Source organism: Hermetia illucens, chromosome 3, assembly GCF_905115235.1.
Source record: "Hermetia illucens chromosome 3, iHerIll2.2.curated.20191125, whole genome shotgun sequence".
Taxonomy (NCBI): domain Eukaryota; kingdom Metazoa; phylum Arthropoda; class Insecta; order Diptera; family Stratiomyidae; genus Hermetia; species Hermetia illucens.
Genome location: NC_051851.1, coordinates 94,830,408 through 94,855,638, shown reverse-complemented (window position 1 = coordinate 94,855,638; position 25,231 = coordinate 94,830,408). Strand labels below are relative to the sequence as shown.

General features: G+C 38.3%; 1 protein-coding gene across 6 annotated transcripts in view; it reads left to right on the top strand.

Annotated features, from left to right (window-relative positions):
- LOC119652245 (signal transducer and transcription activator) overlaps positions 1 to 20,127 on the top strand; it is a 37,686-nt gene extending 17,559 nt beyond the window's left edge. For 2 of the 6 annotated variants that reach the window (XM_038056221.1, XM_038056222.1), the window contains exons 3-12: positions 32 to 841; positions 905 to 990; positions 1,048 to 1,180; positions 1,233 to 1,350; positions 1,416 to 1,635; positions 1,701 to 1,967; positions 2,031 to 2,231; positions 2,299 to 2,455; positions 12,539 to 12,745; positions 18,816 to 20,127. In XM_038056221.1, coding sequence (XP_037912149.1) covers positions 32 to 841; positions 905 to 990; positions 1,048 to 1,180; positions 1,233 to 1,350; positions 1,416 to 1,635; positions 1,701 to 1,967; positions 2,031 to 2,231; positions 2,299 to 2,455; positions 12,539 to 12,614 — 2,068 coding nt within the window. In that variant the 3' untranslated portion in view covers positions 12,615 to 12,745; positions 18,816 to 20,127. Of the gene's footprint in view, positions 1 to 31; positions 842 to 904; positions 991 to 1,047; positions 1,181 to 1,232; positions 1,351 to 1,415; positions 1,636 to 1,700; positions 1,968 to 2,030; positions 2,232 to 2,298; positions 2,456 to 2,615; positions 2,893 to 12,538; positions 12,746 to 18,815 lie in introns of all 6 variants that reach the window. The other 4 variants (XM_038056226.1, XM_038056223.1, XM_038056224.1 and 1 more) reach the window with 4 other exon arrangements.
- Positions 20,128 to 25,231: the final 5,104 nt, after the last annotated feature.

Sequence of the window (25,231 nt, the reverse complement as noted above, 5' to 3'; positions counted from 1 at the left end):
ATTTGTAACTTAAACAATTATCAAAATTTAGATATAATAATAGGGCGCAAGGGGATCTTACCAACGACGAACCGTTATTTCAACAAATAGCTAAGAATTTTGTACAGGGCTTAAAAGCAGAATTTCAAAGAAATTTTCCGGGATCAACCAACATAATTGACACAATTGATCAGTACCCACCGGAAGACTATTATCGTCACCTGCGAAATGGAATTCTCCAGGAGTTGCAAATGATGCGAACATGCCCCCCTAATGGAAACCACCAGCCTCCTCACGAATTAACAACTCAAATTAGATTGACCCTAACTCAATATCTCACGAACATGGTGACAAAGGAGAAGACTGTGAAAGTGCTCTGCGAACAGTTCCATACTAGAACCGGTGAATTCAGGGCATTACAAATGGGCAGCCCAAATAGTACCCCGGAATTCGAAGAACGAGTGAAAATTATTCTAAATAACGAATATTTGGAAATGATTAGACAGAAAGATGCACTATTGGCTGACTTGCGAAGTTTCATGACGCATTACGAAACCGTACAGGTTGCAGTAATAAATGAACTGAAAAATTGGCAAAGGTCGCAAGCATTAGGTGGAAATGGTCAGCCTTACAAAGATAATCTTGATGAGATACAAGATTGGATAGAAGGCCTGCTAGAAATCATAACTGCAGCACGTGGTGTCATAACAAAGATGCTCAGCTATTGGGAGCAGTACATTGGAGACAGTAAGACGATACTTGAGGGATTTGTCCGACAAGTAATGCATCTTCAGGAAAGTTTGATAATTTCATCGTTTATTGTGGAAAAGCAACCGCCTCAAGTTATGAAAACCAACACAAGGTAAGAAAGAATTAAACACTTTCCAGAAATTTATTTAAAATTTGTTGATTGCCGTTCATTTAGATTTGCTTCCACGGTTCGTTGGCTCATCGGCCAGCAATTAGGAGTAAGCGCAGCGAATCCGCAGGTAGAATGCTTGATTCTGTCAGGTAAGTGACAAATGGTTGGCGTGACCAGAGCTAGCTTTGATATTTTCTTACTTCCAGAGGCTCAAGCACAGAGATACTTTTCTCAGCGTCCCATGAACGATTGTCCTCCTCATTCGTCAGGTGAAATAACGAACAATAGTAGCAGTATGGAGTTCCAGCCTCAATCGAGACATTTTACAGCGAGTTTTAGGTGAGTATTTGATTCTTAGGAAGATTTGGTCTGGAATATATTTTTCTTCTAGAAATATGCAGTTGAAGAAAATCAAACGTGCCGAGAAGAAGGGAACCGAGAGCGTAATGGACGAGAAGTTTTCGCTTCTATTTTACACAACGACATCGTATGGAGATTACAGAATCCGAGTAAGTGAATAGAAAAGTAAATTGACTTGGTTTAGAAATAAGTCTTGGATTCTGGTCGACTGTAGGCATGGACACTATCTTTACCAGTCGTAGTCATCGTGCATGGCAACCAAGAACCACAGTCATGGGCAACTATCACATGGGACAATGCATTTGCAGAGATTACGCGCGAACCTTTCCAGGTGCCGGAGTACGTATCATGGCTAGAATTGGCGTCAGCATTGAATACGAAATTTTACTCGCAAACCAAACGTGCACTTACCGAAGATAACAAAAGATTTTTATGTAAGTTGTTGATAATTTTCATGTTAGTCGAGGTACATTTTAATAATTCTTATTGTAAATTTCAGGTGAAAAAATCTTCAGAAATGAATATAAATCAGACGATACAAAGAATTACGTGAAATGGGGACAATTTTGCAAAGAGCCTCTTCCGGGCCGTACGTTCACCTTTTGGGATTGGTTCTTCGCAATTATGAAAATGACCAAAGACCATCTGGTTGGTCCATGGCAAGCCGATCGTATTGTTGGTTTCATCAATAAGGAAAAGACAATAGAGCAGCTGAGACAGTGTCAAGACGGAACGTTTTTGCTACGATTTTCTGACAGTGAATTGGGTAAGCCATTATAACTTCTTATCGCAACTTGATAAATACCGTACCAATAAATCAACGTTTCAGGTGGCATTACAATTGCATGGGTAAGAGCAGGCGATACGAATGAGGTGTTTATGTTGCAACCGTGGACGGCAAAAGATTTGAACGTTCGGGCTTTGGCAGATCGGATAAATGATTTATCATATCTTCGATATTTGTACCCGAATATACCGAAAGATGACGCATTCGGAGTCTTTTATTCTCCACCAGGAGGTGAGTTTTTAAGTAATGAAAGCGGCAATAGAAATTATGCCTGGCAATCGAATAATAATTTTTCTCACATGAACCACAGGTGAACAACGAACAACTAATGGCTACGTGAAAAGCATAATCAAGGCACACACACCTGGCTACTCGGAAAACTCGGGAAACGCTAGTTATCCAAACACACCGCAACATAATATGCAGTCACCGAACCATTCGGTAGATATGATGGAGATGGGTGCAAGGTAAGCGAAAGCAGTGCTAATTATGAGTTTTGTTTTAGTCTGGACAGCTTTGCGAAGTTCATTGAATAAACGCGGACACTCAATTTCTAACCAATTTATGACAGAAGATTCGTTAGGAGTTCACACGTTTGCTTAATCCTTTTTATTGTTATTATTGCAGCAGCTTCCAGAATAGCACGATAATGCATCTCTAACTTGATTAATACAAACAGTTGCTATATTAACATCTCATTTGCGTATTACTCTATTTACAAACATCATTGATAAATGACAAAATTTCATCTGATAGATTTTTTTACAACGTATTTACATTTTTGAGAGTATATTAGAATCGTATTTCTGGAGACTATTTACATACATTTATGAGGAGGAAAAGAAGACAAAATACAATGAAAATTACTGTGAAAATTTCTAAATGTCGATGTACCTCTATGAAAGTATACCAAAAACTTTATTGACTAAAGAGATAGGTTGTGATTTGTTAGTATTCTGTTGCATGATCACCTTTTCTTAGAGAAATGATATATTACATGTTGCTTGGATTTGCGGTTGCATTTTATGTCAGTTGACCAATGTTGAATTTTGTCTTTTGTTAGTAACGGCCAACTTATTGAAGTTATGAGATGCATGTCTCACATCTGATTGAGTCTCATTTCGCTGAAATCTTCTTTAGACCAAAAACTATGATATATATTGAAACTAAGTGTTGTTTGTTGTAGGTAAATTTATCAAGTTGCTACCCTTTTCCGTGGAGATCATGTCGAGTTAGACCACCTTTTATGGACACTATGTTTTTTAAGGGAGTTAACAAGAATAGTCGATTTTGAGATTTGCCAATCCTCTATCTTGCCCAATGAATTTGAGCATAGATGACTTAAAATGAGGTTAATTTTTTTCTTCCTGTTTCGGGTTCCTTGGGTTTGTTTAGGAATTTATTATTTATCATCAAAATAGAGGCTAATACAGACAATTTCGTGTGGTTGTAAGTTTTGTCGACATGAGGTCGTATTAATTTTTAACTTTGTAACAAAAAACTACGATATATACGGAGCCTCGTTATGACTTTCTTTGTTTTACGAGAATCAAGTTAAAGTTTATGGAAAAAGGAACATCCTAGAATCGTTTGTGCTGGATTCATATACCCTTCCTTGAACTTCTCCTCCTTTGATATTGATGATGTTGTGACATTGATTGCTACAGACTTGTACTCATTCAGAGGTCGTTTCTCAATGGTACCGTATTTAATATTCCTTTCCAGCAATGCTGATTTTTACAGACCAATGCATTCTCAAGGGACTAGTTATTCTTAACAGTTAACACCACATTGTGTGCAGGAAATGTGCTCGGTCATATGCCTGATTTGGTTGGGGTCGAGAGGTTCACTATCTGGCGTAGCAAGCCAGCGTTATTTCGAACGGTCTTTTGGCCTTTTCCCATTGACTTCCACGTTTAGAACAAACTTGGCGAGTGAGTTTTCACCAGCGCGAATTACATGTACATATCTTTGAAGATGTTCCTCCTGCAATTTCTCTACGATCGCGAATACCCTGATTTATATCTGAAATATATCTAAAAGTCAAGAGGGCGTGATTAGGAAATCTTATTTTGAAACTACAGTTAACATTTTAACTGAAACTGAAGGGGCTTCCGACTCGCCCGTCTCGAGAAACATGGTTTCAAGAGAAAGTTTTAAAATGTAGAATACTTTTTCTTCTGAATGAAAATTATTATTTCCAGGGCTGTAGAGAAAAATACAGAGGTCAGGGTGCAAATTATGCGGGCCGCTTTATTTTCCCTTTAGCTATTTCGTCGTGTGTCTCTATTCCTGACATTCGTCTCGCCACCTCTCTACAGGCCTGAACAACTCTCAAGTATACAACACAATACACATGAGTAAAACACGATTTTTTCACTTTCAAATGTTTTGTAGTCACATGATGTTCCACAAAAAATATATTCCTATATAATATATTCCTTGAGCCCACCGACAAAGGCGCGAAATAACTGGGAATATCAGTTTCTCTTGAAACCGCCCGACTTACTTTCAATTGGGCGAATTGGATGCAATGAGGATGCAGTTAATCAATTTTATGGTTTCAATGATGAAATCTCCCTCTGGAAATCAACATAGTCTGAAAAGGTTTCAGGTCATCAACTATACAAACAGACGTCGCCCGTTTCCCACTTCCTCCATTGTGGTTAGAATATGTATGGAACAGTAAATGGACGGTTTGGGTAGCAGCATAAACTTGTACCACTCCCATCATTCCAAGAGATACTCTGCATCGCTCAGTGAGCATTCCCGGTCTTGTCTTTATCGCGAACTTGAAGGCCTATTTAGGGTTGCTTTCCCATATCCTACTTTCCTCTGATTACTGCGGATACTACTATTATCTCTCAAGACAAGGAAGCAATAATTTGATAAAATGAGTTCACGTAATTCCTAGTACGGCTTCCCTTCGCAACTCTCTAGAGCTGCACCGCATCTGAGCAAAGTCCCTTTAAGCGTTTCCGTTGCTTCGCCATACTAACGTTTGCGACGATCTGCTCACTTTGACTTTGCAGGTTTCTTACAGGTTCTCATCAGCTAGAATAAAATTATCTGGCAGTCGATACTGACTGACAGCTCCAAAACTGAGCCAATCTTCTTGGGGGCAATATTCTATCGGCTGTCATAGCTAACACAAGCTACCTTATGCTATCCCTTATATACCCCACCAGTGCAACTTGTGATCCATACATTATTGCAGAGACTCCCAAGGATTCTCTTCGGAATTGGTCTGGGAATGCAAATTCTGAGCGACATTTCAAACTTGAGGTAATATTAAGTATTAACTTAACTTTTTTGTTCCAATTAACATCTATCTCAATTCTGTACATTTGGCGCTGGTAGCAATGTGGCTTTTATGCGAACAATTGTTGTACTCCTTGGCAATACACCCTGTGTCCTCAACTCTTCTATTTCGAGCGGACCAATTAATCCCCTTTTACATTGCTTTTGTGAAGTTTTCGTAAAGTAGTAACAGGACCTCTATTTTAGCAAAATTTCTACACAGGGTTATTAGTCTTTATCCCGGGCCACCGAGAAAGCTCCGGGTCCGGGGAGCCACTCCCTTTGTTATCCTTCCCGTTAGGCCTGATTATTTTTCTTCATCCTTTTTGGCAAACATTGTATCGGAAGGATACGCGTTATATATATAAAAGAAATGTACTGCTCTCGAGTGCATTAGAAATACTTTACCTATTATCCCTACTCGCTAAGCTAAGGAGATATTGTAGAGGGTGTTGTGAATGGCCGAGACCTTTCTTATGGTTTACTATTTTTCGGGTGATCTACTTCAACCACATGAACGCGGGGCAGCTTAATATTATGTGGAACGTTGTCACGTTCCCTTGATTACAGAGACTAGATGTTGGATTTTCAGTGTAGATCCCCTCATCCTTTGGAGATGTTTTCCTAGGGGGCAGTGGCCAGCTATAGTTCAGTTTGGTTTTATAATTTTTATTTGTCAGCCATTTTGTAGTATGAACTCTTAGTCGATCGCTATCTCCGACCGATGAGCTTATTGTTTGAGTTTCCAGTCTCGTATAATTTTGATAGTTGTTTATTGGGTAGTCTTTTAAGTGCAAGCCCTGGTTTCACAAATGCGGAAACTTATACTCTTTTTCAACCCTTTGCGCCAAGCAGATTTGGACCCATTCGTTAACCATCCTGAAAGTGGAATTATTGCATTTTCTTAAAACGTGAGATATTCTGTACTACTTCACCTTCCGAGATCAATCCGTTTACGGGTATTCGGCCCGTACGCGGACGAAGTTCTTCATTTGATATTGTAACCCTGCTTGGTAGTTTTAAGTGACAGTAGCGATCACTTTCAATATGCTACTTTTCTATAGCATTGTCGCGGAACAGGTTCAACTTGTTATGGTTAAAATAGTTGCACTTCCAGATTTTGAAAAGCATAGCACAGGCAGGCTTAGCACTGTTATGTATCGAAAAGCATCACTGTTAACAGAAATAATTTAATCAAGTGTGGTAGTTTAAGGAATAATGTCCCGTTAAGAGCCCTACTGGGGTTTTCCCACTTTTTAAGGGACAAGAAAAATGCCGCTCTAGTGAACCCGTGCTTTTTTCACAAAATTTTCCCCCTGTCGGCAAAAGTAAAATTTTCTCCATTGGGTTGCGTGAATCCTTGAAATTTCATCATTCAGAGTAGACTCGAGAGTGAATGGCCCGATGCTGAAAGCTGGCTCTGGGGGTCAGTCTGTCACCTTCCTCATCACTAGCGATGTTCGAGAGTCCTGGTATCCACACCAAGAATGTTTTGTTCAGTCGGTTTTCAGGAGCAAATGGTGGCAAATTCACACCAACTGTCTTGATATGCCGTTGCCGTTTAGTGCTGATAACGCTGCCTGGTTGTCGGAGCAGATTCGAATGGTGCAACCCGATTATTTTTATTGAAAACTATCTCCTGCTACCAATGAAATAGATAGTATCTCCGTCTGCAATGTGGTTGTAATTTTTCCGAGAGGTTGGGCCAGCGCCATAATCGGATTTCCGAAGAGTATCCCTGCGCCCTATCCGTCTTCCATGACTGATTCGTTGGTGGAGGCTAGTCTGTAATCCAAAAAGACTTTAGGCTATTTATCGAGCATTTTTCTTTCTTGCTGATTGCGACGGAGTATATGTTTCCAAAGGCAAATCTGAAAACCATATGATCGGGGAGCATCAGAGCCATCTGATGGAATTTTCAGAAGGGCACATGACCATGTGCCATATGGCAATGGCAGCAAGCCTATATGGGTAGTTAGCTGCTTTCCGTTTCACCTTCAAATGGATATATAACGACATATAAATTGCCTGGAGTTCCGCGAATAACAGTAATACTTCGGCAACTGAGTCTTTGAATCTGCGCCAGCAGTTTCCTGCTGTTAGCAAAGTTCAGTCTCAGCCACCAGACGATGCATGCATATCTACTAAATCCGTTGTGTTGAAAGTCTCCATGTCTTACCTATTGCAGCCCGACATCATCAGAACAATCTGCAGGATTTCTGATATTGTTCCTGGATATGGTGCCTCCACGTTGAAATTAAAATGTACTCCTAAATACTTGACTGCTTGTAGTAGCTGGATTTCCCCATCTAATAAAGCGGGTAGCGCCACATAACATACTAGTCAGTCTAGCGTTCACCGTGAGTCCCTTACGGAGGCACCAACTGTGGATTACATGCAGAGTTATGTTCAAGCGGTCACATACTTGTTGACAATTATTACAGCTAGGTCGTCCGCAAATGCTTGTGCGAGGACTTTTTGTGTCCTACAGGAGCCATAACAAGGTGTTCATTACCAGGAACTATAACAGAGGAGAGAACCCCTTTCTGTGGCGGCCCCTAAGCTTTAAAAAACTTCTGTCCGGCCAGCATGCGGAACTTTTTCCACTCTAGCGTGTGAAGGATCCAACTGACTCACAGCGGATCGATTCCATGCTACCTTACGTGACGTTACGTTGTTGCAAATTGCTGTGAATGAGGCATAATTAAAAACACCTTTTATATTCATGAATGCGCATAAGGTTAGATTCTTCGCAGAAGCGTCTCCATGGTGATCGTTTAGCCGACCTTATGCTCTTTTTTATAGCTTTCTGAGTCCATTTGTATCGATTCTAGTGAGCTGAATCATACTGAAGAAGAGTACCCTTGTTGTTCTCCTCTATTTTACCAAAACCGCGTTCCATCATGGTGTTTTACACTTCATTGACGTCTCGAATGGACAGCTCTCTTCGAAAGCTTCTCTCGTGCTAATTGTGATCATCTGGATTGCCTTCTCAATTCCAGCCATGGATTTGATGCACTTCCCAAGGATCGTGACTCGGGTCCTCAGTTCTATTTTATATGTCGCCCAATCTGTCTTCCGTGGATTCCGAAAACCTGAATCTGGAAATCTGACCCATTTCGGTGAGTCGCCTCTTTTTGGTTAACTTTGTTGAGTGGATATAAAAAGTGCCTGAAAGGAATCAGCACTATTTACACATCACGTATATGAGTACCTACTGGGTATGCGGTAAAGTTCGTCTCGAAAAATTCAAAAGCAATTCATAACAATAAACCATATTCACATTAAGTTCATAATAGGAATGTTCCATTTTGCCATCAAGGGAAGTTTAGTTTTTTACTGGGGAAGCTAATTAATAAAATAGATTTGTGTATACAGATACCCTCGCTGAGTTCAATGTGTAGCGTATTATTTTTGTACTGTGTGATATGCAATGCTAATGTTTCTTGCTTCAATTTCGCGGACCCTGCTGAGTCGACTCACCTCTTTGGTAAAGAATCATATCCATTGGCGTGGCACATTTAGAACCTCATTAGTTGCACATATCTACTATGAAGTTATTTCACAGCCTGGATGAAGATGCGCTTTGGAAGACATCCTTTGCGATCATTGCATCCATCCAGTGAAGCACTTTTGATGGTATGATCAATCTAGCGGACACTAATTCACTGATTAAAATTAACCCCCTATATCCAAATCGCGCCCGAAACGGTGATCAAATCATAATGTATGATCAAAAGCAGTGGCGAGTTCGATTCAGATGATTTCACTATTGAACGGGATAAAGGCTAGCGATGAAATGTTGTTCTGCTCAATTAACAATGTCGTGTAACTTCTCAACATGTTTTCAATAAAAAATGCATGTGCTGCAAATGTTTGCGCTGCGGTTCAATAGCTTTATTTCTCTTCTTTCTAATTCTTAACGGCGTTGAACTAAACATAGCATCATTCTTAACGATGTTTTCCCATTGCAGTAGCTATTGTCTGATTCCATCTTTGGTATGCATACATATGACTACAAATAGTCTCTGGGTCAGCCAGATAAGAAAGCAGTAAAAGGTTTTTTATTGTTGGTGCCCATTCATCCAATACTGTGCTTATTCACGCTGTATTTGCCCACAATTTTTGGATTCAGCTCGAATTTGCAGACGATCATTTGATAATATATCACATTATTGTAAATATAAACTGCGAAGGCCAAACAGCCTATGGGGTATTAAAAAGTGAGTCAGCAATGGAATGCTGCTGATAACGATTTTAGTGGTCCCACATAGCTGTTCATATGCTTGAAATCATGTCCAGAGTTTAGATATGGATTTTATTCTGTGATGTAATAACTTTCTTGTATCTTCTTTGTGGACTGTCGGAATGTATTTCTGGATAATTGATTCGGCGTATCTGAACGATTCATCATTTTTATATATCATTTGAGAGCTAACATAATGGGGCAACTTTTGTCAACTTTGCAGGTTTCTAAGTTTAAAGTACCGTTACAATAATATATTGGGTTGGGGAAAAAGTAATGTCGTATTTGTGATCGAATTTTAACGCTTTATTTAACATACTTAGAATTATTCGATTTAAGTCAAATATGCGCCGTTTTGTTGGCAAACTTGTTGCCATTTAGAAGGCAACTCCATTATACCCCTCTTATAAAACCCCCCTCCTTATTTGCAAAAAACTCAGACAGTCAGTTTTTGCAAGCCTCTTTTGACGCGAACTTAGTAGCACCAAGAGCGTTTTGCATGGACCGGAAGAGATGGTAATCACTTGGTGCCAGGTCCGGACTATACGGTGGGTGCGGTAAGACATCCTATCCGAGCTCCCGTAGCTTCTGGCGGGTCATCAAAGATGTGTGAGGCCGAGCGTTGTCCTGGTGGAACAACACCATTCCTATTGACCAATCCTGGCCGCCTCTGGTCCATCGCCTGCTTCAAACGGCCGAGTTGCTCACAGTAGAGGACCGAATTGAGGGTCTGGCCATAGTTGAGCAACTCATAGTGGATGACTCCCTTCCAATCCCACCAAACACACAGCAAAACCTTCCTGGCCGTCAATCCAGGCTTGGCGATGGTTTGGACCGGCTCGCCGCGCTTCGACCACGATCTTTTTCGCTTGGGATTTTCGTACGCGATCCACTTTTCATCACCAGTCACCATCTTCTTCAAAAATGGGTCGAATTCGTTCCGTTCCAGCTTTTTTTGGAATCCAATCTTCTGCAAATGGTTTCAAACAATTTTATGGTCTATACCCAGTTCCTGGCCAATTGAGCGAATGCTCATATGCCGGTCTATTTGGATGATTTCGACAATTTTATCAGTTTCTACGACGATCGGACCAACGCTGTGCTGTGCGAATCGTTACAGTATCTCCCATAAACTTCAAAAATTTTTTTTTTAAATTTGAATAGTTATATTTTCGAAGTGATGATGACCTTTGCAATTGAAAATATATCCACTTATAAGAAATTTTACGTAGTTGATATGAAGTCTGGGATTAAATGATTGAGGACGGAACTGTCATGCACTCATCATTCCTTACATAGCTTTCGGTTTCTCGACTAGTTTCAAATGTTTTTTTAGTTTTATGGTGCTGAGGCAGAATACAGAAGAAGGCAAGAGAAAAATAATAACTCAGTGTTAAGGATAAGATAATATCAAGCAGTGGAATATTCAGGTGCCTTTAGGTATTTTACTTGTGTGTGTCTCTCATTATTTCCTTTGGAAATAAAATGATTTGTTTTCCATTTTTCTGTTCTCGAAATTTTCTTTTCGGTTTTCTGCGCCGATTTGACTGATTTCACCAGTATGCTAAGTCAAGTCTTTATTATCCCCTTGAAAATAGGCTCCTTCTGGGCTAATATAAGCATGTCAACGGTGTTCATTCAATTTTCCGTGCACTTTTTATAGGCGTCGGACGTCATGGACGTTTAACCTAGAAAAAAAAGTAACCGATCCAATTTACCAACACGGTTTAAATTAACCAGTCCGCGACAAATTTGATCAGATGGTAGTCTCTGTGCCCATCATTTGGAGATATAGATAGATCTTTTAGGATTTTAACGAGCTCTTAATTCATTTTCATGTTCTCTATTTGTCAAATAATGAGGTAAAAACTTTTCAATTTTAAGAGAGTGTTATTTTGTGGGGTATTGGTTTCGTGTCAGGTAGTGTTAGGTTTGCTATATTTTGCTCCTAAGGGGATATATTCAATTAGAGCTTCCCAGATATTGGTTTTTTTTATTTTCTTTTAATCGACAAGAATATTTCCCAAAAATTTCAGAATCATATTCGAAAAATTGTAAAAGTTGCAGCCGTATAAAAACTGCATTTCATTCATCGAATTGACCGAAGGACCCTTTTGAAATGGTCATTAGACTCCAAAAAACAGTCTTGCAAAGTATTTTTCCAATGTAAAAAATTTTGCACTGTAAAGAGTTCAAGTTACGTTGGAATGTTTTATCCATTTATATATCCGCTGTGGTTCCTTTACATGGAGACGTTTCTGTGCGCCATCAAAACACAGCGTGAAAGCTATTCATCCGATCGACGTGAAACTTTGTATACATCTAAATAACATGATTGCCTTTTATATGACGGTAGTTGTTTTTTGTTAGGTTTGAAGAAAAGCAAAGATTATCATCAATATAATGATGAAAATTTGAGCTGAACTTGCAACAACAAAACAAAAACAACTCAAAAGATCAGCTTTCTTTTTTCGTCTAATGGTCTATCTTCCCTTAATAGTACAGGACAAAAGCATTTTGAAAATTTATGCAAAATCCAAAGCAAACATTATCAGCGCAACTGCCTCCTTAATCTTCTGATTAGTTTAGTTTGTGGAAATGAAATGAAAAAAAAGTCCAATAATCGAGACATGACTCTGTGCGAAAGGGTAGAAAACGTAGCTTAATACTATTGGGTAGTCTAATAAAATTTAAAATACTGCAAGGTCCTCCTGCGTGTTTAGTGCGATAAGTCAATTCAAGATGTTTCCAGCGAAAAGTAAATACAGGGAGAATAGATGTTTTGTACAAATTTTTCAAATTCGAAAGTAACTGAAAGCGAATTCTCTATTTGTAATTCTTTAGCACGTATTTCATATAATTAATTGTCATTGTAACTTTCATATGCTATTTAGTTTTGAGTTTGGTAGATTTAGGCTTATAATTTTCTTGCTGATGGAATGCACTTTTGTTGTAGGAAAGTGTGGTTTATGATTTTTGTCTGATTTCTTTTTTTTTGTTATAGTAACGCAGAAATGTACAATAATTATTCGAATGAGGAGTTCGTTGATGATGACTTTGAATATTTGCTGTCGACTTAATAAGCGTGCACATACAATTATGAATTGGGGTAAAGTTCGAACGAAGTTTCTCGAGAAATAAGGCAAATAATTGTAAATGATGAATCTAAAAGAGGTTTTTAATGATCGAAAGTCGTCGACTGAAGGAAATGGTATGTATTTTTGGTTAAGGCTAGTTCACAGGGATTGCGATCACCCGAAAATTTACGATTTGGTGAATGTGTTTCAATTTCTATTGGTTAATTCAGATGAATATCTATCTGCATCAAGGAAGACTTAAATTTTCGGGTGTTCGTTATTCTGATGTAAACGTATGTTACATGATCATCAATTGTTGATTGTATGTGCACTATAAGTTTGCCCTGATCAATTACCAAACGTACAGAGATGTGCTTTTAGTTGATATGACAATATTCATTCAAGACATTCGTACAAAATTGAACGGTTTGTTGGGAGCAAAGAATCGTTTATCTCTGGGCAAAACCTGCGTCGCAAATCATGTTACCCGGATATAATCCATTTTATCTCGTAACATTTGTGGTATTCCATTTCCCAGTGAAGGCATTTATTTACCAAAAGTTAGTACAGTCTCGATTATCTAGACCAATTAAAAAGGGCTTTATGCTAAATAATATTGTTACCAGGGTGTCAGGTGTTTGAGTTCATAAGGAAAGTAATATCGGTGGCTACACAATGCTATGCCCCACAGTTGAACATTACGGATTATATTCACATATTCTGCAATCGAAACTTGTTTTGTTGTTGTATCTATTCCATTGAGCAGCTTTAGCTATATTCTGTCCTGCCTGTTGGGCTGCACCGATGCTGCCAAGATTGAGAATTGCAATTCTTAACTTAAAAGATGTTGCACAATTCTCATTACTCCCCTATATTTCACCAACAGATTTCGAAAGTTTCTTGTGGTAGAAACGTTGTCCATCGCATGTCCATGATACCAGCGTCTCCAAAACTATTATTCTTATTTCTCTAGAGCAATCTAACGAAACTTATAGTCTAAAAATTACAACTATATTGTTTTTTAGAAATTGTTTCTAGAAAAACGAACTGCAATTTTTGAACTATAACCACTTTGAATTTAATTTAGACTAAAACATGCGCATGGTATGTGACGTTAAAGTAAAGTAAAAGTAAAATATATGTGGGGCTATTTTCTGTTGAGTTTAAGGGGGCTCCCCATACATGCGAAAGAAGGGTACAACATTTTTTTTTTCGCAGGATGTAGCCATACAGAGTATCAAATCAAAGGGTCAATTAGAACTTGCATTGGTAAAAGGGGTAATATAAGGTATAAGGTTTAAGGAAATCCAACTATTACCAACAAAATTATAGGAGGTGAAAGTTTTCCATTTTGTGTGAATTTACTGCATTCTATGATGAAGATGAAGAGCTCAGCTGAGTGGCGGGCCGAATGGGAACATTTTTCCTCTTTTGAACTTTTTTAGTCATTTGTATATTATGCGAAAGATCAATTTATACATGTGCATGCATATATACAGTATTCGTTCATAGGCAATGTTTAGGGTAAGCATTAATACCTATGTCTGTAATATGTACATATATGTTAGGATTTGAAAAAATATGAAGGAATATTTTGAATTTTTAACTATATATGAATGGAACATCGAGCAAAGAAAATTTCTCACATAAGATGAACACAAAACCTCCATACCCGAAGCGTTCTCTTGTTTATATATTTATTGATGTATACTGTATACAAAAAGCAAATAATCATTTGAAATATCTTTGGTCTTCACGCACCCCGTAAGGGGATTATAGGCTTTATAAATTTTAAAGAAACGAATTTTTGGTTTTTTGAATATTTTACAAAAGCATATTTTTAAGAACACTGTTTTAACATTTCAAATGATACGAGGGCACTGTATACGTAATATGCGGCTTTACAAGGTTTCGCTCCTCTGAATGGTCTTTGGCCCTATGCATGGAAGTCGATGTTCGAATGAATAACGAAGACAATACATTTTAATTTTAAAAATTTTTCATACCATGACAATACTGCTTATTGTACAAAGCCTATAAATCCCTCAGGTTGAACTGGCCCGCATCTTATCCATTGCAAAATTGGCCGCAGCTTGAATGGAAGCTGTTTTATGAAGATCAATGTTGGGGTTTTTTTTTGTGGTTTGGTGCCAGTTTTAGACCGTTTTAATTTTATGGGCAAACGCAGAGCCTTGCTGGAAAGTCCACGGCTGGCTTTAGAACATAAGATGGTTAAGTGGTCTTACAAGAGTTTCTTGGTGAACTTTAGCCGATACTTTGACCCTTTGTTCACAGAAATGCAAGTCAGTGACCCCATCGTAAGGGAGACCCCAGAAAATCATGACTGAAGCTGGGTGATGATCCTTTTCGACCTATGAAATCAGTTCAGATGCTTCCTTAGAAGATCGCTTGTTAAATTTTTCTTTGCACGGTAAAAATGTGTGCTTAGGTAAACAAGATTTTTCTGTGCAAGTTATTAGCGCACTTCAGCAAACAATTTTTATGTTTTGTCATCCTAATTTTTCGTTTAGAGTTGCAGCTAACAAATGCCCGGCACGGCGTTTGGAAGCTCCAATTACTCAGTCTTTTTAAGGTTTGTTGTAAAACAAAATCTTATGAAAATTGATTCAATTTCCGTCTGTTCGTCAGTCTGTCTGTTACACCCGATTTACTCGGAAGCTGCTTCATCAATTGTCACTAAATTCGGTAACAAAGTGTGGCTTGTGAATCCCTTTACATATACCGAGTGGCGCCATTTTGCGATCAGTTGTAGGGGGTTCCTCATACATGCGAAAGAGGTGTGCACATTTTTTTTGCAGAATATGATCATGTGGAGTATCAAATAAAAGGGCTCGATTAGTACTTTTCACTTCGAAAAGTGAAGTAGGTCTCGTTCTCAGAATCTATTGAACAGAAAAATTTGTGAAAATTCACCATGGTGAATCTATTCGAAATCTAACATACGTGCGTGCAAAAACAGCTACAATTTATTATGTACAGAAGTAGTGTTCAAAATTTCAAAAGGATTGATGTAGTCATTTTGGAGTTATGAGCGACACCGACACAACATTCTTCCTTTAGTCTGTTTTTCAGCTCCCGGCTTATTACGTCTATTCACGAGCTCTTGGTTTGCTACTGATTCTCACGCGTTGCAGTAGTAGTAGTAAAGCAGTAAAGCAAAGAACCTTCATTGGAGACATAGCCCGCCACAGAAACTGCAATCTCAACGATGACAGGTTCCAATCAAGCGCTTTGGTGAGATTTTTCAAATAAGTTGGTTCGAACTCTCATTGTGATTCTGCATAAATTTCCGACACATCGCTTCGGAGAAGCATCTTTGATCAGATCGTCATATATAGGCTTATGTGGCACTATACGATCGTTCCAACGAACCCAATGCATTACCAGCCTTTTGCCATTCGAACCACGAGTCTGCGCTGAGTCGTGTATGAAACATGGTTGCCTAAGCCGCTGCATCTTCCTTAGTTTTGAATCGATTTATGTCAAATTTTCACAGTATTATTAGAAAACACTCTATTGAAAAAATAAAATAAAACAAGTCGGGAAACCGGTAGCTAGACGCTTCAGGTATTAAAGGTTTTGTGTATTTATTTTATAAAGAGATTTTCTCATTAGTAGTAAATATCCACTTTCAAGTGATAATGACATTCCGTCTTGAATTGGCCCAGAAACGACAGCTTTGACCTAGTATAGCTTCGTTAGTAATAATGCGATTTTCATTAAATTTAGCAGGATGATGCTCTATGCTGTGCCTACATTGCTGCAAAATTTCGTGATTCTAGAGTGAACTTAAGGGGGGTTTTCCTGCCAATTACTAAAAATTATAGTAAGATACTATTATTAACTTTATTTGAACAGGTATCGGTATGGAGGGTATTTCGGAGCCTAGGGACCATATACTCGTAGTGGCAGCCTCCTGATTTTTTTCAGATTTTTCGGTTGGATAGTTTCTGAGAATAGGTTCGTTAAAGAAATGATCACTTTCAATCTCCCGCACTCCCCACCTTTCCACCAAATGTCAAATGTCAGTTTTGAAAAGTACTAACCGAGGCTTTTCATTTGATACCCCATATGACTATATTTGATGAAAAAAAAACGTACACCTCCCTTTTGCATGTACGGTGACCTCCCCTTAAATTCGACGTAACAGGAGGCATGCGTGAGCGTGAGCGTTCACAGTTCCTACTTTTCTACCAAATTTTGTGGTAATCGCTAGAACAGTCTCTGAGAAAAATGCGTGTGACGGACAGACAGACAGACAGTAAACCGATTTTAATAAGGTTTTGTGTTTACATAAAACCTTAAAAAGAACGTAAAAAGAAAAAGATTAAAAAGTTTGCCGGAAAAAGTTGCTGCCTAGTCCTCTCACTTGACAAACTGCTAATTTATTTCACCTTGAGCTTCTCACATTTGGCTGTGTGCGGGGGACGTCATTACAATTTAGTTTTAGGAATAAGAGGAAGAAAAACACCACACACATAATTTGTAGACAGGACTTCCAATCCGCTTCCTGTTACTAGGCATCGTCCATTTGGCCTTAGTCATTGTACATTTGAGGTAATAGCGATAGTTTTATTAAATTCAATGCACTTATCATTGCTAAAGTTCACGTCGCGGTCACCACATATTTAGATCTTATTTTGTGAATTAAAAATCTCAATCTTCGAAAAAAACTGCAATTGACAGAGCCAGGGAAGGAATTTTTTATCCGTCTATGGCGCAAGCAAATTGGTTGCGTCATAGACGTGTCAAAGGTGTCCTTATATTGGCTCAGATAAGACTCCTTGTTTTTGTACCTCCACTAACGTATACATAGATGTCGATTATCTTTGGTTTGCGTAGAAGCCTGAATTTCGTTTCGCGTACGAGTTAGATCTAAAGGCATTTGCTACATTTTCTCATTCGCAATGATTAGTAATCTGATTTCTTGTTCCCATTTATAGTTTTTTTTATCTCGATTTTTTTATTCCGTGGATACATTGAAAAGGAATCTATTCATCAATTCCTGAATAAAATGTTCTAACTTGGTTAGTTTTTTCTGCGTAGGTTAATAATTGGGTTCACTCAAGAGGTCTAATTTTTCGATTTGATTCAGAGACATGGCCGAGATTTCAAAATTCATGCATAGGTACCAGGTTATTTTGGGTTCCCCAAAGTTATTTTGCGCCCCAGGGAGAAAACATTTTCGTTATCCACTTGGCACGATATCACCCAACAGTTTAACATAACCACGGCTAATCTGTGATCTGCGGAAAAGTACTCATGAAATCAGTCCTGTTATTAATAATAATCGTTGGCGCAACGATTCATATTGGATCAGGGCGTTGAAGTGTGTCAGAGCACTTCATTCAAGACCGTAACGGTACACTATAGTATACTGTAGGAGGCAATGTGGTCAGCATTGCGCTCGCCCGAGATTATTACCCTGATTTGATTCATTCACAGCTGAGTCGACTGGTATCCGATGTCAAATCACGATACAAATCCCACCACCACCAGTGAGATTTGAACCGCGACCCCCACCTTCTGTTATTGGATTCAGCAAATATAAATAGAAGCGAAATCTCTAATGAAATTATTTTTAGTTTAGGAAAGAGTATAATCTGGCGAATCTCATGTTTTGATAATCGAGGCTGCTATCTTTGGAGTTTTGGACGAGGCAAATGAATATGATTTTTCTATCAAATATTAAAACATACTACGCGCTTGTAGGATGTACATTTTAAATCAACCCACGTTTATTCCAATGGTGAATATTGCATTAAGTCCAGTCATTCTGATCAGGGACTAAACGGAAGTTCGTCCCTTGCCGTTACGTCCTCATAGATGTCATCAACGCATCGCTTTGGTTTCTTAAAGTTTAGTTATTGTTCCAATGGAGAACGTGGAAATATTTAAAACCTCACCTGTAAGCATCTCAATATGGTCGCCGAGAAATGAGAAAGTGGCCAATGAGTGTCGATGTTTGATGTTTCCTTCAATATTTATATAATCAAATAATCACACGGGTTTGGTGGAGGGGTGGTTTGAACCCCTTGGATTGAATGTTGTATTTGCTGTTTTACAATGACTGTAACGTGTAAATGTGAAAGGGTAACTTATATATAATGGATCCTAAACAATTATATTTAGAAGCAAGTGGCATTCTTAATGTTAATAATCACTTTCACGATTTATTTTCAGTTCGTCACCTAGATCGATTTTTTCTATACAAAACCAATATTTCTAGTTTTGAAGCAATTATTACTAACCTGTTACTTAAAGTATATAATATGATTTATATTGCGGTGCGACAAATATATTGTTTTTAGTTCGTGTCGTTAAGTTCGAATGCGCAGCGTTAAATTTGAAATTGATGCCATTGAGAAGTAATGCTTATGTTTTTTATATATTATTCATGTGCTAATTGAATAAGTTTAGTTTTCCATATTTACACAATATTTTTATATTATATGTATACAAAATGTATTTCTAGGGAATGCAATTTTCTATTCATTATGTTGTAAGTGCTAATGCTGTTATACTTTTGCACGAAGCAATCGGTTTGATTGGAAAGTCTAATTGCGAACTACGTATTGTGCATGTTCCAAAAATTTGTGTTATGCTACACATTCACAGACAAACAAATCGCAAAAACGTGTAATAAATTATTTTACGTTTAAGACCTCCCTTGTGGATTCTATTCAGCTACAGGATTTTAACTTGATGGAAATATATGATCAATGTTATTCGAGCTTAATGTTGTTTCGCTGTTTCTCTTAACATAAAATAAACAACGTATGTGGCATTCCCACGAAAGCAAGGATTGTTAATATTACTATGAAACTAAGAGATGTCTATCAATTGATATTTGCCTCGGGCTTAAAGAATCGTCGTTCCTCGACCTACGGGCCGAGGACTGCCGTGATGTAGAAGAAAACAACGAAAATTAAAAGTTTACTTGATAGATGATGGCTATTTCAGAAAATCATTTGTTTCTTTACTGTGGTTTCAAATCGAATAATCTATTTTGAGAGATATTTTCTAATGCTTGGTGCAAAATTTTGTGATCTTTTTCGTCTTTCGGACATGTCCAGATGAAGCTCTCCGCAGAGTTGAGTTCCGGGATATCGCCACATATACTTTACTCTTAAAACCCCGTAGGCATAAGAATGTTGACATTTTTTTGTATTTTGTGCTGAGTTTTTTTACATATACAATTAACTATTATACTTGTGATGATGTTTTAAAGGGAAAACTAAAGTGAGAAGATTGTTGACGAAAAGTAAAGAAGAAAGAGAATATCAAATGATAAAACTATTTTTATTGTCTGTTTATAAACTACAATGTAAGTATATGAAAGAATTTGCACATATATATGATACAATTTTAAAGAAAGAAAACAGATCATATGAGAGCGGTGGAATTATTTTAAAATCTATATATTATTGTTATCATAGTTTACAATGTACTGCACAAATAAAACTATTATGTAAAAATAAATGGTGAACATTTTCATGACTTTTTCTGGAATTTATGAGCTTGAGAAGGTCTCAAAAAGACGTTTTTTTATTTTTTTTTTATGTGAGAAGAAAAAAGTTTATCCTAGCAAAATTTTTTGTATATCCTGGTATTTATTTGAGTTTCCAAAAACATTGTTATCAGTTGAGATATCCCATAACATTTGGTTGGTGTGGAAATTTGTAGAACGTCGGTTCGCTTTCCCAATGGCGTGAAAGATGCAACTCACAATTCTTCCGTGAAACGCAAAAATCTAAGTTTCAACTACTATATTTTTCCCTTCTGGATGAATTTTTCAGGAAAACTTGGTAAAAGAATCCTAAATTTTTTTTAAACACCTTTTTTTTACTTTGTTTAAATAGAAGATAGTTTAGTACTGAAGAGAACATTCCAGAAGATTTATTAATTTTTCTCCAATTACCTCCGCCAATCTTAAGGGGATCACCCCTTGTGTCGGATCCGCGGAATCGAATTTTTTTTCGCATCAATTGTATCTAGATATAGTGTAGAAAATATGGGTAAAGTGATTTTTTGATATTCGGAATCATTCGGAAATTATAGTGTTGAACACGTGATAAGTCACATGCCGGATTTATGTCGATTGCTGTAATAAAGCTCGTATTTTTCGATCCGAATGACGTTCGAAAGAGTTCGCTAAAAGGACAAGAATTGAAGCCAATGGTTTAAGTATAGCAGATTAATGGTCAGTTAAGGTTTTATGGTTAAAATTCGCATTCTACTTTTTAAATGCGTTTTTCTCGGAACTGCGTGTTGAAAATCGGCTGCCACCATAGCCAAAAATCTATCCAACGAAATTCTTTGAAATTTTCACGACTTATTCAGAACATATTTCTACGGTCCGCAAACTAGGATAATTGCGATCAATTCAGTAGTTTTTTTTTGTTCATTGAAGAAAAAAAACACCAAAACTCACAAAAAAAAGTTTAACACGGCACCAAAAATTTAGCTTTTACTATTTTTTAGTAATCCTAGTTTGCGGACTGTAGTTAAATCTGTACATTAAAATGTCGTTTGCTTTTTTCGTTAAGATGATCACAGCGCCCTCTAGCGTGGCAGTAGAAAAACACCTTTTTTTGGAGATGGGTGTATCAATTGCCCTGTATTTCAATAACCGACTATGCGATGGGGGTGAACAAATTACTATGCACGATCAAGATATTATGGTGAAAAATTCGTATTTGCATCTTTATCCAGTTCTTCACAAAAAATTTCGAAAAAGAGCCAAAAAAAACGACCTTCACACGGGATGACCCCCTTAAGAGGTAAACATTTTCAGTGTAGTTTGTAAAATTCAATCCAAATTTTAACAAAATTGATTGAATAGGGGCACCTAGTAAGAGACCTGGATGTCTGGTATTCTGGGGTTTCATAAGCTCTAGGACAATGTTTAGTCTGTCCATTTCACACGGCTCCCAGAAACGCAGGACACAATACATTAACAGATGCGCAGAACATACTGCGATCTAGGCTCAAACCGGATGATTCAATTTTTGTGCTCTTTCTTTCGAGTTTCACCTCCTGTGTATAGTCTTCTTGAGACAAGTTTAATTATTTCAGGGACGTAAGCCCAACAACTCCTTAGATTTAATATTTTGTAAATTACAATAATGTACTGCCAAGGCCGCATTGTACCGTCAATAAATTGTATTGGACTAGGTCCTTTGTTAGGAATGTAGTTCCAGATTAGCGGATGGATGTTTAATGTTTGAAAATATGCACTCGTCAGAAAAACGTTCATCATTTCTTCTCCAAACATAATTTGTCACTTGAGTCATGTCCTCTCAATAATGTGCGCGCGAAGTGTGGCTTATTAGCTGCACATATGCCTACATAGTGTATGAGAGATATCTCAACCCCAGCTTCTCTTAGGCTATCCAAAATACCCTGGAAAGTTGGAGTTCTAGCCTCTAGAGGCTCGTTAAATTAACTCTTTCATTAGACTTGCGTTTTACCTTGAAGTTTTTTTGACTACTCTGAAAAACTTCTACTTCCTCACGAACAGTACTAAATCTCTTTGCAGTTTTAGCCTTCCCTCTTTAAAAAGGGATGCGGCGAGTATCTTCTTTCTTAATCCTTTCCTACCTTTTTCTCATATTAATTTACCGTTATTATGAAATTGATGTGTATAGGGGAAGTAAAATCAGTCTTTTCATTTACGGCTGCCTAAAAATCGTTGTTTTTTTTAATTTTTTGACAGCATTGACATTTGTAAGCACTAAAAATTTCATGAAGATCCGAACAGTATCAACTATAACGATTTTTGTAGGCCGTCGAGTGAGTATACTCGAAAAACATGCTTCGCGTCCTCTTGCGAGCTATTTAGTTCTGTTTATGAAAGCAGCTGCCTTTTCCCCTGCGACTAAGGACAAAGTTCTTGAAGCACTTAATTTCTAGACCGTAACAGTACGCTGGGAGGCAATGTGGTTAACAATGCACTCGTCCGGGATTAGACACAGATCTTTAATACAAATCCCATCGCCGCAAGCCACGTGGTAACACACTGTGACCCAAACAATTGATCGCGATTTTGTTTACTGAAAGCATGTATCTTCTTGCGAAATACGCTAAATAACGAAAATATACTCCCCTCCCCGAAAATAACTGTATATTTTTTGACGCCGAAATAGTAGTTTCACCTTCTGAATTACTAATTCCAATCGCTTAATAATTATAATGGTTTAAAAATTGAATCCCCATAAGCGGAAATGTAAAAAATGCAGTGCAGTTTTGTTAGATTCCACCATAGAAATGATTTCCGTCCTTACCGAAAATAAGGCGAGGAGTCTATTCTACCGAAATATGTTTGTCACGCTGCTCCCAGGACGGAGGTGAGGCAACGTCTGATGAGTTGTCTGCCCTGGACGTAACCGCAAGTCATAAATCTTGATCTATTCTGTAAGCTGCGATTTCTTTTGTTTTGCTGCCAGTTGTCATTTCTATTGAGTTACATTGTCAGCTGTGCTTCGATCAATTTTTTTTAAATTGTTATTTAAAATTGATATTTATTGAGAATGTTCATCCCATTGGCTCCATACAATTTATGAATTCGCGATGAACGTTCACAAGGAAATTCATTTTCCAATAGGCCGTCATACAGGCAGATTTTAAAATGCCTCTCAAGGAGTGCGAATGGCTAAGAGGGCATTTTCTGTTGCTGTTCTGCTTTTCCTCTGTCAAACTGCTGTTAAGAAGCAGCGTTTTGAGCGGTGTTATGTTTTTTTACAGTATCTTCCCTGTAAGGGAAGTAATGTCTTCCTTGTTGGTCACTGGCTCGATCCTAGCTGCCGTGAAATTGTGTATTGTGCGTTCGAAAAACTAATGATCTACCTGATTAAGAGGTTGGAAAAGTTCTGTACTTTCCGTCTGAGCATTAGAATAGCAAGTGGGATATTGTGCTCCTCTTAAGAGTCATTTCTCGCGGCAATATTCATTACAGTGCTATTGCCCCAGTGGTCAATTCTAATTCGATTGCAGTACAACTTGAGAAACGGAATTCCAAGCGGATTTTAAAAGCAGAATAGCTCTGCGGATTGTAACCTTCTTCAATGCTAGCGCTGCCAAAACTTCATTCATTTAATGCCAAAAAGATGGATCCGTTCCGGTTGATGACAACAGCGTGGAAGGCGTTGAGGATTGCGCACTTTTCATCATGAAACACCTGAAAGAAGCAGTTCTCCCCATAAAAAATAAGAAAGGGTCAGGGCCTGAGGATATCCTGGTGTTCCCCCCATCGGTGGGACCTACTCCTCGGCGCATTCAACGCTGGAGGAGGCAATTTTCTTTGTCGGTGAAAAGTGTCAAGGCTGGCGTAGATCAGCTAAGGCGAAGGAGACCCCGAATAGACACAAAGTAGGTTGGCATATTGATGTAATGGATAAGCGGATGGATGACTGCTCGTGGGCTCATCCTTACACTGGAAAATGCCTTGACTAAGAAGAAAATCTCGACCCTGCGTCCTTTATCGATCGATTAAATAGTCCAAACTAACACACACCTTGGGAGCTTTTCACTAAATCAAAGCAGCAGCGAACAAAGCCACAGCTGGAGTTTCGGCCTTAAATCGACTCATGACTAACGTTGGGAATCCTACCTTTAGTAGAAGACTTTTGTTTAATGAAAACAACAGCCCGTTTTGTTCTACGGCGCGCAGTTTTGGGTTGATGGTCTTGGTAAAGAGGTGTATCGCAATTGCTTTGAGCAAGTACAGAGAGCTTTGGGGGCTGTATCTGCCTACCGCGCTGTTTCAGAATCGATAGTGATGGTGGTTGCGGGAGTGATTCCCATTACCCTGCTTGCCAAGGAACATAAAACGATTTGCAAATGCAAAATGAAGAGGCAACATATACTCAGAAGGCAGATAGGCTGCGCGGCTTATAAGCAACTTAGGTCTGTGGCGCGGCAGGATTCGCGGCATTCGAAATTTATTTCAAATGCGAGCGGACAGATGACCTTACCGGCGCTCTCCACTCAGTTTAGACCTCGCCAGAGGAGTGGAGAGCAGAGGGCCATGACTTGACGGCATGACGTAAAGAAATGAAAATAAATCTTTTTAATAGTGTGTATTGTACGGTATCCCTTAGTTCGTTACAATTAAAGGAATTAGGATAAAATGGAACAATTTATTTTACCTTAAAATTAGATCGCGATACATGTTTATTCAACTTAAAAGCGAGGAGAAAGAAGAGAGTTGACAAGGAATAATCTTCAATTTATTCTAATTAGTCCTCATAAAATAATTCATTCACTGTACTGCAATGGTGAACTGCGCCGGTCCCATCTTTTTTCTTGTGGGAGTTGGGATGAGATTCATCGGCAACTTTGCGGAGATAGAGGGAAGCTCTCCACAGACAACGGTTTTCATAAAGATGTTGATAAACGCTGATAGATACGTGATGCGCCTTATCAGGTTCAAGTTCTTGTTGCGAAAAAGATAGAGCTCGACCGGTGTGAGTGAGTGAGTGAGCTCCTTTCCTCCTCTGCCCTGCTTTTGGTGAAAGAAATTCTCTGACTTGCAGGCTCCCTAAAACGAGGCTAGCCCAAAGTAATGTATCAAACGGGGGTATTCACTTGGCAGTCAC